Consider the following 13,053-nt stretch of genomic DNA (forward strand, 5'->3'; position numbering starts at 1 on the left):
GTCAGATTTTTTTTTTCAGGCCTTTACTCAGTCAAGGGAGACACTAGCATAGAACTGCCCAACATGGCATGCTTTCATTCAGAGAAGGAGCTGTGCTCTATGAGTAAAGCAATATTGAATTAGCCCAAAAGAAATGCAAGTTATATACAAAATTAAGAGAAGCTACCTCAAATATTCATATGGACTGTTTGTGTTCAACCGTAGCAAGCAGAGCATTCTAAGTTTGTATTAATCTGATCAATCAGCGTTAGTCGGACATACTATAACTCGACTAATATAATGATGTTATTTTGGTCCTCTTTGAGAAGAAATGACAACCACCACTACCATTATTATCTGCTGTGTTCTAGTCCTTGAGCTAAGTTCTAGGGATAGAAATACAAAAACAAGAAAAAAGAAACAATTCTGTTCTTGAACTTACATTCTAACAATCACCAAAAAAGGATATATTATTCATTGTTAACTTTCATAGTTGAAGTAAATTCAGAACTTGTCTTGTTTGCCTATTTAAAAAATTCCTCATTGGTTGATTTGATTAATTATAATATCTTAATTTCTTTCAGCTTGCTTAAATTTTCTGAAGTTGTGCAAAATAAAGTACTACAATTATTGTCTCATTCATAATGTACAGGTGAGTTGGTGATCATTACTTATTTTTTAATTGCTTAAGTTTGTCAACTCAGAATATCAATTGATCAGCTTCTTGTTATGTTCTAGAGAGATTTTATTATACAAACTGGTGATCCTATGGGAACTGGCCGAGGAGGAGAATCAGTCTTTGTGTAAGTACATTTTGTTTATATACCAAAAAATTGAATTTTCTGTTTGAATGCTTATTAATGTGCTTCATTTGGTGCTCTCTCTCTATATATATATGTGTGTGTATATATATATTTATATCTTTATTATAGTAGTAGTAGATGACTTTTATATCACAATTTTATGGTTTCTAAAGACTTTCAAGTGAGTCTGACTTTCTAAGGGAATTTTGAAGGGGAAATGAGGAGGGGAGGGAAGTAGTGAAAAGTAATATTTGGAATCATGATTACATTCTCAAAATATTGTGAATGATTTGGGATTGGCTAATCAAGTATGTTTGAGTAAGATGCTAATGAGACCAAAGATGGCAGGTTCAGGGCATTTGATTGGTACCTAGTTACAAAACTAAATTTAATTTTTTTTTTTTTTTTTTTTTGTGAATGATAGTTCATGTAGGAGAAAGTTAATAAGAATATGTAGAAGAAATCAAGGTGTTTTGATGATGGAGCATCTCTGAGCATCCAATGGATAGCTGTCTATAATAGGAAAAGCTATGTGATTTTTTTTCATAAGGAGAATAATGCTTTCTTTTACCTTGTTCACAACACAACCAATACCCTTGTTTTAGGTCTTAAGTTTCAAATTTATTTTGTACAACTTTGTGCATACCTCCTGATTTGGGGAGGGGGGAGTTTGGAGGGAAGAAAAAGACTGTGCTAATGTCCTGATGCTCAGTAGAAACTTATGGATACTTTTATATCATCTTTCAATATGGCTAGGATGTCACTTTAGGTTTTAGTATACAAAAGTGATCAGGAGTTTTCTTCACTGATGTTGAATTAAAGCATATATATCAGTGAAATAATGGAAGTCTTTAAATTCAACACCTAACAGAAGCAATTTTTCATTTGTAATTTCAGAAACATTTGTCAACAGTTGAACTTTTCATCATAATTTTTATTTGAGAAATTGAAGTGTCTTCTTTATTAAAATTTCCTCTTTACATGCTTAGTAAAAATATTGCCATATATTTTCAGACAATTGTATGGTGATCAAGCAAGGTTTTTTGAGGCAGAAAAAATGCCAAGAATTAAGCATAAGAAAAAAGGCACAGTCTCTATGGTGAATAATGGCAGTGATCAACATGGATCTCAGGTGAGCTCATAGTTGAACAAATAAGCCTTTTAAAATCAGAGCAATGGGGAGAAACCTTTGCAAATAGATCTATTGCAATAATTCTAGAAAGATGAGACTTTCACTTTAACAAAATTCATTTTTTTCCCCCTCAGTAACCCATTTTAACAGTACTCAATTTCACTTTACACAATTAATTGTGTTTTTAAAATAGGCTAATGATTTGTGTACTGAATAATAATGTTCAAATTACATATGCTTTCCACTTTTCATTCACTATTTACCACTTAGAATATTTTGTTGTCATTGTTCATTTGTTTAAGTTGTGTCTGACTCTGTGAGCCTATTTGGGGTTTTCTTGGTAAAGATCCTGAAATGACTTGCCATTTCCTTTTCTATCTCCCTTTATAGATAAGGAAACTGAGGCAAATAGATTGAGTGACTTGCCCAGGACCACACAGCTTTGTCTGAGGCCAGATTTGAACTTTCCAGGAAATAAAATATTTGCATATGTTTATATATTAAATGTAGAAGAGTGATTTTTAACCCCACATATTTAAACTGCAGTTCTGACCTAATTAGGGAAGAAGGAATTCCAGTAAAGGTATTTGCATTTTAGATGGGATTCTTGGTTTTAAATGACTTAAACTTTTTAAGACTGGAAAGAACTTAAAAATCCCAATCATAATCCTTTTTGAATTAGGAGTTTTCACAAATTATTTTAGTACTACTTGTCACCATGTTGTTGTGAAATTTTGCAAAACATTTCTCTTTAGATATAATCCATTTTGTTTATTTCTGTGTGAATTGTATTCATGACTGATTTTGGCTACATGCTTTCTAAATGTGTTTGCGTTTATTATGTAATAATATACATCTTCTCTTTTTCACCTTTAGTTTCTTATTACCACAGGAGAAAATCTAGATTATCTTGATGGTGTGCATACAGTGTTTGGTGAAGTAACAGAAGGAATGGATGTAATCAAGAAAATTAATGAAACCTTTGTTGACAAAGACTTTGTACCTTATCAAGATATCAGGTTTGATTTCCTTTTTCACTGTACATAGAGAGCTTTAAGGTTTTATGATTTCATTAGTGTGTTGACTTCCCTTTTTGATAACAACTGCAACTTCTTGATATCTTAGAAGACTTCATGACTGGTACTGACTAGAAAAATCCATTATTGTCAGCTGTCTGTGATGAGCCACTGTGAAATTACCTAGGATCTGCTCTGGGCAACAGACTCATAGTCTGCCATTGGGTCTGTAGCTGAAGCCTTTTCAGCTTGGTAGGACTTGCCAGAGCCTGCTTTTAGAACTTAGGTTCATCATAATCATCCTCTCAATCAACAATATTTATTAGTATGTGCCAGGAACTCTGATAAAAATTTAGAGGGAGCAGATAGACAGGTAGAATGGGAGCAGATAAAGCGTGATATAGATAGATAAATACAAGATATATACAGAATAATTGTGTAGTTACTATGCAGGCACTTATAATTGAGTGGTGGGGGTTTGGGAGTGTTCACTCAGGAATGTATGTGCAGAAGTTGCTATCAGATATAGTGCCCGGTATGTGGTAAGTTGATTAAGTGAATTATAGCTCTTTTGAGGAGGTTAGAACTTGAGCTAAGTTAGATCAGATTAGTATTTTTTAAGAGAAATGAAAGTGGTTTAATAGAAGATTATAAGAACATTTGTCATGGCCATTTACAAATTTGAGCTGAATTAATATCAGATTAGTATTTTAGTGTTGACTTCTATGGATATTATACTTTAGTATTTTAGTATATATTTATTTAGGCACTTAATAAATAAATATGGTAGTGGTAATATGTAGGAATTATTTTTTAAGAGAAATGAAAGTGATTTAATAGACTATAAGAATACTTGCCATGACTATTTGCATTTCTTTTTAAATAATTATGTTATTGTACTATACATGTTAGTTATTTGTTTTGAAAAAAAAATCTTTAAAATAGCTTGATGTTAATAATAGCACTAATAGTTACTAACTTTTTTTTAGGAAACTAAAATGCTAAACTTAAGGGGGTAGTATAGATAATGAAGAAATAGGGCAAAAGCTTTAGGATTTCAACATTTGCGTAATTCTCTACTTTAGATGTCATTGCATATGCCGATTATATCAGATAGTCATAAGTAACAAACTAAAATAATTTCTTTAGAAATAATAGATTTTAAGAACCTGATATAGATTTTATTTTGACTTGAGCAGTAAATAAGTTTGTTGATTTTTTTATTAATTAAAAAAATTCATAGTTAATTTGTAGATTTTGAAACACTTTACATATATAACTTTTCATTTTTAAGGATAAATCATACAGTGATTTTAGATGATCCCTTTGATGACCCAGCTGGCTTATCAATTCCTGATCGATCACCAGAGCCAACCAAGGAACAACTAGATGTAAGTTTACTGATTATTTGCCACTTTTTTTGGCTGTGGCTTCACATTTTGGTGTCATTTTTCTTATTTGTGAAATGAGGGGATATGATTAGATAGCATCAGTAGTCTTTTCTAGCTAAGAAGTTCTTTGATTTTTTTTCTGAACCTGGGAGTGAACATTGTCATTGGTGGATATTCATTTCTTTAGAATTATGTTTCTGTAAGGCTTACTTAGGTACTAACTAGAGAAACTGTAGTCCTCTTTTTCCTACTGTTTTCCACATAGTTAGGAGTGGTGCAAACACTGGCCTGGCCACCCCCATTACTTTCATGTGACTTTCTCTCCTTAAAGGCACACCTAGAATCCCTTTACTGCTGCATTTCTAATAGTCTCTCTCCTAGCTCTTTTTCTGTCCAACTATTGAAATGCAGGATTTAACTACGAGGTATTGGTCCTTTTTGTTTTTTGTCCTTTTTGTTTTTCTTTGTCCTTTTTGTTTTTATTAAAACAGTTATAATTTGAGAGGCTTCAAAATGTAGTAGCTGTTTTTTATACCTATGAAATCACATCTTGTTCCTGATTCTGTCCCTTAAACTGTTATTTGTGACATGTGGCCTAAAATCCAACTTTGTGAATGAAAGGGTTTGGATATTTTATTATGGCATTATTCAGTTTTTGTCATTCATTGATTTGTTGGACACTAACTAATTTCTACAGGATTGTTTGTTATTTTGATTGGAATAAGTTTAATTTCTAAAAGCCTCCTCTTCATTGATTTTTTTCAAACTATATTGAACAAACTATGAAAAGGTACCTGGTCTTTCATCTGTATCAGGTTTTTGTTTCTGAAATGCAGGGATCAATGATTTTTGTTTTGCCTTTTCCCCATGTAGAGTGGCCGAATAGGAGCAGATGAAGAAATTGACGATTTCAAAGGGAGATCAGCTGAAGAAATTGAAGAAATAATGGCTGAAAAGGAGGCAAAAACTCAGGCTATTCTTTTAGAAATGGTGAGATAACTTTCTGCTTAAATATATTTTTGCATTTATTTTTTAAGTGGTATGTGTCTGTATGACTGCAAAGCAACTCTTGTTTTGATAATTTTGGCCAGTCACTAAATATTTATAAAATACCTACTATGTATTCATGATGCTAAGTGTTGGAGATCCAGAACGAGACAAAACTCCAGTCTCAGACATCAAGGAGATCACAAGTCTAAGGGTGAAGATTACCTGTAGCAAATATATATAATTAGCCATAGCAGAAGAAAAGCACTAAAACTGAGAGGTTGGGGAAGACTTTCTGTAGAAGGTGGGATTTTAGTGAGGATTTAAGAAAGTCAGGAAGGTCAGTCAGAGCAGAGCAGAAGTGAGAGCATGCTAGAGGTAGGGGGAGAGCCAGTGAAAATGCCCTGAGAAGTGAGAGATGTGGGCTCTTGTTGGGGGAACTGCTTGGAGGCCAATCTCACTAAGGAGGTGATGTGGAATAAGGTGGGAAACACTGGAAAGGTAGGAGTGGGGCTTTGAATAGCAAACAGAGGGTTTTGTATTTGATCCTGGCATTTATTGGGTGGGGTTGGGGGGGTGACATGTTTGGACCTGCACTTAAATGGTTGAAGGGAGGGGAGACTTGAAGCAGGAAGTGATGAGGCTTTGCACCAGAATGGTGGTAGGAACAAAGGGGAGAAGGGAAAGTATTGGAGAAATCATGTGGCGTGGAGGGGAGGAGCAATTAGAAGTTTCTAAAAATGGAAGAGTTCCAAAGGAAGTAGTGGGACCCCCAAACCTACCAAAGATCTTCGGGTAAAAGTTGAATGGCTTCTGTAGATCCCTTCGGTTCTAAAATGTGGTAATTGTCCCATGGATCTTGAACAGCAGTCAACCCTTTTTTGATCATTCTCTTTCCCTGATACAGTTTTTTAAAACTCATTTTTGTTTTCTTTATTTTTTCTAACCATCCTTAGCTTATTCTGAGTTTTGGCCTTCCTGACAGTACTCTTGTGTGACTATGCTATATTTTTGTATTGAATCCATTAAAACATTTATTAATTACGGGGTAAAGCAGTATGCTAAGGGTGGAGATACAAGTGTTGATAACTGCTAGCAACTTTTCTGTCCAGGATATATTTATTTTCTAATAAGATTGATATTATCCTATATATTATTCTGTTTTGCATAAATTTTCCTTGGACATGAATTTTTATGTGCTCAAATGCATCTGTATTCCAGTCTCTCTGTAGAGCTAGAACAGTTTGAAAAAGTACAAAATGGATTTGCTGCAAAGTCCAGCATAGAGTAGAGAACTTGTTAAAAGATTGCTTTAAAAAAAAAAAAATCATCCCAAGATAAATTTTTTTGTTTTCAGGACAATATAATATTAAATAAACCTCTTCCATGTGTGTTTTTAGTGTTCTGTGACAAAATTGTAATTTGAGAAGAAGATATATGACATGGAGGGGAGGAGCAATTAGAACTTTCCAAAAATGGAAACAAGTTCCTTGCCAGGTAAATAGGGCTCCCAAACCTGCCAAAGGTCTTTAAGCAAAAGTTAAGTGACTACTTGGGTGTACTATAGATTTCGTCTCTTGAAAAATGAATCGTTGAACTTGTAAAAAGGCTATAAAGTAAAGAGGAGAGAACACTGGATCTAAAGTGACAAGATTTGGGTCTTTCACTTTGTTGTTACTTTGATGTGTGACTTGGGAAGTCACCTCATCTCTGAAGCTCAGCTTTCTCATTTTTTTTTTTTAATAGTATTTTATTTTCAAAATATATGCAAGATAGTTTTCAACATTCATTCTTGCAAAACCTTGTGTTCCAAATTTTTCTCCCTTCTTTCCCCCTACTTTATCCCCTAGACAGCAAATAATCCAATATATGTTAAACATGTGCAATTCTTCTATACTTTTTTCCACATGTATCATGCTGCACAAGAAAAATTAGATCAAAAAGAAAAAGAAAAAACAAAAGGCATCAGTTTCCTTAATTGTAAAATGAGGATCCTGGTTTAGTTAACCTCTAGAATCCCTACTAGTTCTAACTCCTCTGATTATAAAGAGTAGTTGAGGAATTTAACATTTATTACAGAGTAAATTCACTTCTTTATGTTAAATCATAAAACAAACTTACATAACTAAATGAATGTGGAAAGAATATGTATGCAATCAGTCATAGTGGAGAGTGTGAGACTAAATGATTGTAGTTAACTCTTAATTGACCAAATAAATCTTTTTTCACCCTATTTCTAATTCACATTGTTGTGCTACTTGTCATTTCATAATAATGTTACTTATACTTATATGTCACCATAACTTCTATCATGCTGTTTCCTTTTCACTGAATTACATTTACTGCCAACTTCATTGCTTGCTATTGCTTTGTGAATTAACTGGCAATGTTATTTGGGGGTAGTTATTGTTTTATTGAATTGCCTTTTTTTAATTCATTTCGAAAGGAATCCATTTTAAATCCATACTTTTTAAGTGATATACCTTTGGTAAAAGATACTCTTTTCTTCATCATTTAAAAGAATATAAAATTTAAATACCTTTATTATTGACCACTCATGACAAAGCAGTAAGTAGAGTAATGGTTTCCTATCCTATGTATCTTTTGGTCTAAACAACATTTATCATAGACTATTTATTGATACACATTATTCTTTCGGTCCACTTGCAGCTTTAGGGAAATATAATTTTCTCCCACGATAACTGCTGTCATCATCAAAAACTGTAAGGAAGTGGAATTCTCAATATTCTGTCGTTTTTGTAGAACTCTTTAGGAGCAAGTGATTAAGGAGGGTGGTGGAGGTGAGCAAGAAATATATCAGGGTTCTTTGTCACTTTTTGTTGTTCTCACCAGGAGAATTTTGTATTATTCTGCATATTAAAATATTTATTAATGATTAATTTCCATACAGATTCAGATTGATTAGCAAATTTTTTTTGACACTAATTAGTCTTACTAAAGAAAATGGCATTGTTCTTTTTACTTTTCATTCAGGTGGGAGATTTACCTGATGCAGATATCAAACCTCCAGAAAATGTCCTGTTTGTGTGCAAATTGAATCCAGTGACCACAGATGAAGATCTAGAAATAATATTCTCAAGATTTGGACCCATAAAAAGGTATTTCTTACTCATTTGAGGTGGGGAAAAAAGAAAGAAAGAGTATACCTTTATGTATTAATTATATATTATTAATATTAATCAGTACATAAACTGATTCTTAGTTTTACTTTCATTGGTAAATATAGCATTTGGAAGATATATTTTATTCCTAATATTTCATCTCTAAAGTAATCAATCAATGTTTTCTAAAGTTCTGAACTTTCATTAATGTTAATAGTAGCTTACATTTATGTAGATTTTTTTCTGACTCTAATGTGCCTTATATACACTGTCTCCTTTGCCTTTCCTGACATCCCTATGAAATGTTGAGTACAAATATTATCTTCATTTTACAAAGGAAGAAACTGATACTCAGGGAAATTAAATGACTTTTCCAGTGGCCCATAGGCGGTGAAAGACTAGACCTAGGTCCTTGTGTCCAAGTCTAGAGCTCTTTCCATGTCACCACCAATCTTTAGGCATTTATCTCTGTTTATTAAAAACCAATAACATTTCTAGAATTAAACAACAGTTAGTAGTAAAGCTAATTTGAACCTGAATTTCCTCCCACTTCTCACTTCAAAAATTTCCCCCTTAAAGCAAAAGAGTCTATAAAAATGGGAGAGAAGAAAATTATTTGCAAGTATACTTTCAGGATTTCCTTTCTGTTTGTTGGATTTGATTTGGAGCTTTGATCTCAGGATAGGGTGGCTGCTTCAACAGCTTCCACAGCTTTGTACCTTCAGTTTGGGAGACATAGGAGGAGAGGCTGGAAGCTCAGATTAGACAAAGCCATGCTGTTCTCTTTCCTCTTTCCCTGTCCTGAAGGAGCTCTTAATTTAACAGCAGGGCCAGAGTGCCCAAGTAGGAATGGGGAAGAGGAGGAGAGAGGGAGTTGTGGAGGGAGAAGAAATGCAAGAGAACATGGGAGTTACCGGCAGAATTACCGAACATGCTGAGGAGTAGAATCAGTAATGGTAACTTCTGTCAAGCCAGCATTGTGTCATTGGCATAGAGCTTTGCCTGTCTAGCGCCAGGACCAACTCCAACTTCCATTCGGAGGAAGCCGAGGCTCATAGAGGATCAGTTATTCAGAGAGTTGGGAAGTGGCAGAGCTGAGATTTGGAGTCAGGCCTTTTGCTCCAAGTCCATTCTGCTCTTCCCAGACCAAGGCTCCTTGCAAAGAGAACCCTCACTTATTATCTGACCTCCTTCAAACCACATTTTCTCAAATCCATAATTGTTTATTTAAGCAATAGTAAAGCAAGAGTTGAGTGATTCTCTTACTGTTAATTCCTTACTGTTAAATTCTTAACTTATGCATTATCTAAGCAGTAATTCTAGGTAGAGCATGGGAAGCATAACAATGGACAAAAACAGGAAAAAGAGTTTAAACAAAACAAAACAAAAACAGTGCTATCTGTTTGTAACCTCCTATTGAATGAAGAATTAACAGAAAAAGAAACAAAGCCAACTTTGTGCTTGTTCTAATCTCATTCTTGTCCATGTCTGTCTAGTCTCAAAGCTATAAATGCAGTAGTCCCACTTATCCAGATGTCAGACTAGAAACTTAACTGTCTAGACTAGAGCTTAAGCTGGGAAATGAACAGAAGGACCTCTCCTTGCAAATTAATTGCCACTAAGTCTTCTACCCATGTTTTTGTTCTTAACTCTTGGGCATGGCTTGAACTCGAGATATCCTGTAAGCCTGTTGACAATAATCTGTTCTTACCACCTTGGTTTTCTACTTCTCAAACTATGGAATGTTAGAAGCAGCAAATTATAAAAGTGTTTGAGGCCTGGTGAAAAAGAACTAGATGTAGCTGACAGTTGGCCACATAGAAAAGATAAAGAAGTAGTCACTATGGTGACTCAGTCTTTTGAGAAAAGGTTGAATCATATTTAGTTCAAGAGATGTTTACAGGTGGGTAAGTTTATTCTGGGCAACTAGTGCTAGAAATATAAGAAGGAAGAGTTCTAGGAACTTACCTTCTGTGAAGAGGTTGTGACATGTAAACAGATAAATATAATTTGAGGTAGGGAGTTATGGGGAAAAGGATGGATGCAGACTAAGTGCTCTAGGAATATTGGAGGAATTTTAGAACAGTTATACCTGGGAGGTTTAGGAAGTCACTGGCACTGAATCTAGACCTTAAAGGAAGATACAAATTTTAAAAGAAAGAAGGAGGAAATAGGTCTACAGCATCTTCCATGTAATAGAAGTTTGATAATTGTTCAAGTAATTAAATTGAATTCATTCCAGGCATGGGTTATGGAGGGACAGTGCAGTTTTCTTTTTTTAAAAAATGTTTTGTTTAAGAAACCAGGGAAATGTGGAATTCATTTCAAAATTCTCTCAGAAAAATATTGAAATTTAAAATCTTTTTGGTATTTTAGAGAGAGTAAAGTTTATATGGAAGATTTACTTGTATGGATTAATTTGCTCTCTGATAATCTTGGATAAATAAGTTGTTACTATAATATTCTAATTTATGTATTCTATATACAAGCCTATTTCAAACCTATTTTTCTTCATAATTTAATTTTGAACTCACTTTTCTTGTTTTCATATTAGTTGAATGGAAGAGAATTCTATAATTCCTATAATCCTCTAATCGTTTTTCCAATATTTAACCAATCAGAATTTATCCTTAGTTTTCTTTTTAATTCAGTTAGTAACTCCTTTCAGTGTTCTGATTAGATTGTTTTTGTTTGTTTGTTAGGCCTTACTTATACTTCATTATCTGCTCATTCCTGCTAAGTTTACATTTACTTGGTTGAGTTGGAATGGTGTTAAGCTTCAAGTTTTCCTGAATTGAACATTCACTTTGAGCCCTGTTGTGTATTCTTGTGTTGAAGTTGAATGCAGTGTGTCATCAAGTATACACAGTTCTTTAATTTCTTTCCTTTGAAACAATCCTCATTTAGAATTTAGATGTCAGGGCAGAAATCCTTCTTGTACTTTATATTCTATGGAGGATCATTGCTTGTAATTTCTTACTCATCAAAGGAGATGTGACTCCTATATAACTCATACAAAGGAGATGGTAACTGATTACCATCAAAACACACTCTGTTTTAGAACATACAGGTTTTAGAAATGAATTTTATAAGAAAAGATGCTTTAGGGGCAGCTAGGTGGTGCAGTGGATAGAGTACCAGCTTTGAAGTCAGAAGGACCTGAGTTCAAATCTAGTCTCAGATACTTAACACTTCCTAGCTGTGTGACCCTGGGCAAGTCATTTAACCCCAATTATCTCAGCCAAAAAAAAAAAGATGCTTTTATGAATCTAAACAGAACAAAAATTTTTAAAAGTGCTGAGTTTATTTCAGCTATCAAACAAAATGTAGTCAGCTCTTTATTTTCCATTTTGTAAACTACTCAAAGGAAATATTAATCTTTATGTAATTTTATATAGCAGTCTTTTGTTTATCAGACGGTTGGTTTGTGCTCAGAGATAAAGAAAGTTTAATAGGAAAAAATATAACACTGCATTTCAAGGCCAAGTATTTATGTATAATTTTGAATTGTACATTTTTGCTACTCTTAATAATAGTGAGCTAGTTTACTTAAAGGGATTTACAAACTTTAAAACACAATGAAGAGATTTTCTAAGTTATTATTATTAGGTTATACAGAACCTATTATAAATATTTAGTAAGGTACTTTAAGAGTAGTGCTATGGTTAAAAGTACTTACTTATACACAGTCTTGGTTATGGTCATTTAAAAATGTTTCAATGTTTACACACAAAAATCTAATAATAAAAAATTTAATAATTTAAGTATAAGGTTAAGCAAAATACTGATCAGAGGGAAATAAATGAGAATATTTTTATGCCATCCCTTTCTTAAATACATGGGACCCTAAGGGTATTGGGCACTATTTTAAATAGTCTTTCCATTTCTATCATTTGCAAAAGAGGCATTAGTTTGCCAAAATAGGAAGAATTCAGTCTCCAAGAACTCCACATTTATGTTCATCTGTTACTGGTATTTCCTCCACCATGTTAAGTTTTAATTTTAATCCCTTTGTCCTTATTTTTTCAGTTGTGAAGTTATTCGTGACTGGAAGACAGGAGAATCCCTTTGTTACGCATTTATTGAATTTGAAAAGGTATGCTATATTGCAGAAATATTTAAATTTATATCTGTTTTGTTATCTTTTGAAATGATATGTAATTTTTTTGATACTGTATGATCTCCATTTAATATCTTATAAATAATTTCATATTTGGCCAACTAAGAAAAAGTGACTGTTTTTAAAAGATTAGGATGTTTATTTTTTGTTAGTTTTTTACATTTTAATTTCTGGGGTCAAACTAGTGTATATTAGTGTGCATTTAGAACCCAAAATGTGTTGGATAATGTATTACATAATCCAAGAGCCATATTTAACCATAATTTTAATACATTTTAATTTTTTTTTATCAGAGAGAGTTAGTATATTGTGATGTAATTGAGCCAGAATTTTGGAGGCTTGGTTCTAGATCCTAGGTCAAACTCTTAAGTAGTAGTCAAAACTTTCTCTGATCCTTGCTTTGCTTTTCTTGAAAATAAGGGAATTAGAGTGGATGATCTTTAAGGATCAACTCCATCCCTAATGTTTTGTGACTCTAAAGTTAAATTGTAGACAGTGGACAG

The 13,053-nt window shown here is 33.2% G+C and overlaps 1 protein-coding gene across 3 annotated transcripts in view; it reads left to right on the forward strand.

Moving 5' to 3' along the window:
• The window catches only part of PPIL4 (peptidylprolyl isomerase like 4), a 47,531-nt gene that overhangs the window by 13,472 nt on the left and 21,006 nt on the right, over positions 1-13,053 (forward strand). For all 3 annotated transcript variants that reach the window (XM_031937640.1, XM_012549398.3, XM_003769529.3), the window contains 8 exons: positions 564-631; positions 718-782; positions 1,797-1,914; positions 2,791-2,933; positions 4,225-4,321; positions 5,195-5,311; positions 8,303-8,427; positions 12,460-12,526. In XM_031937640.1, coding sequence (XP_031793500.1) covers positions 564-631; positions 718-782; positions 1,797-1,914; positions 2,791-2,933; positions 4,225-4,321; positions 5,195-5,311; positions 8,303-8,427; positions 12,460-12,526 — 800 coding nt within the window. The remainder of the gene's footprint in view (positions 1-563; positions 632-717; positions 783-1,796; positions 1,915-2,790; positions 2,934-4,224; positions 4,322-5,194; positions 5,312-8,302; positions 8,428-12,459; positions 12,527-13,053) is intronic.

Source organism: Sarcophilus harrisii, chromosome 4 (assembly GCF_902635505.1).
Source record: "Sarcophilus harrisii chromosome 4, mSarHar1.11, whole genome shotgun sequence".
Lineage (NCBI taxonomy): Eukaryota > Metazoa > Chordata > Mammalia > Dasyuromorphia > Dasyuridae > Sarcophilus > Sarcophilus harrisii.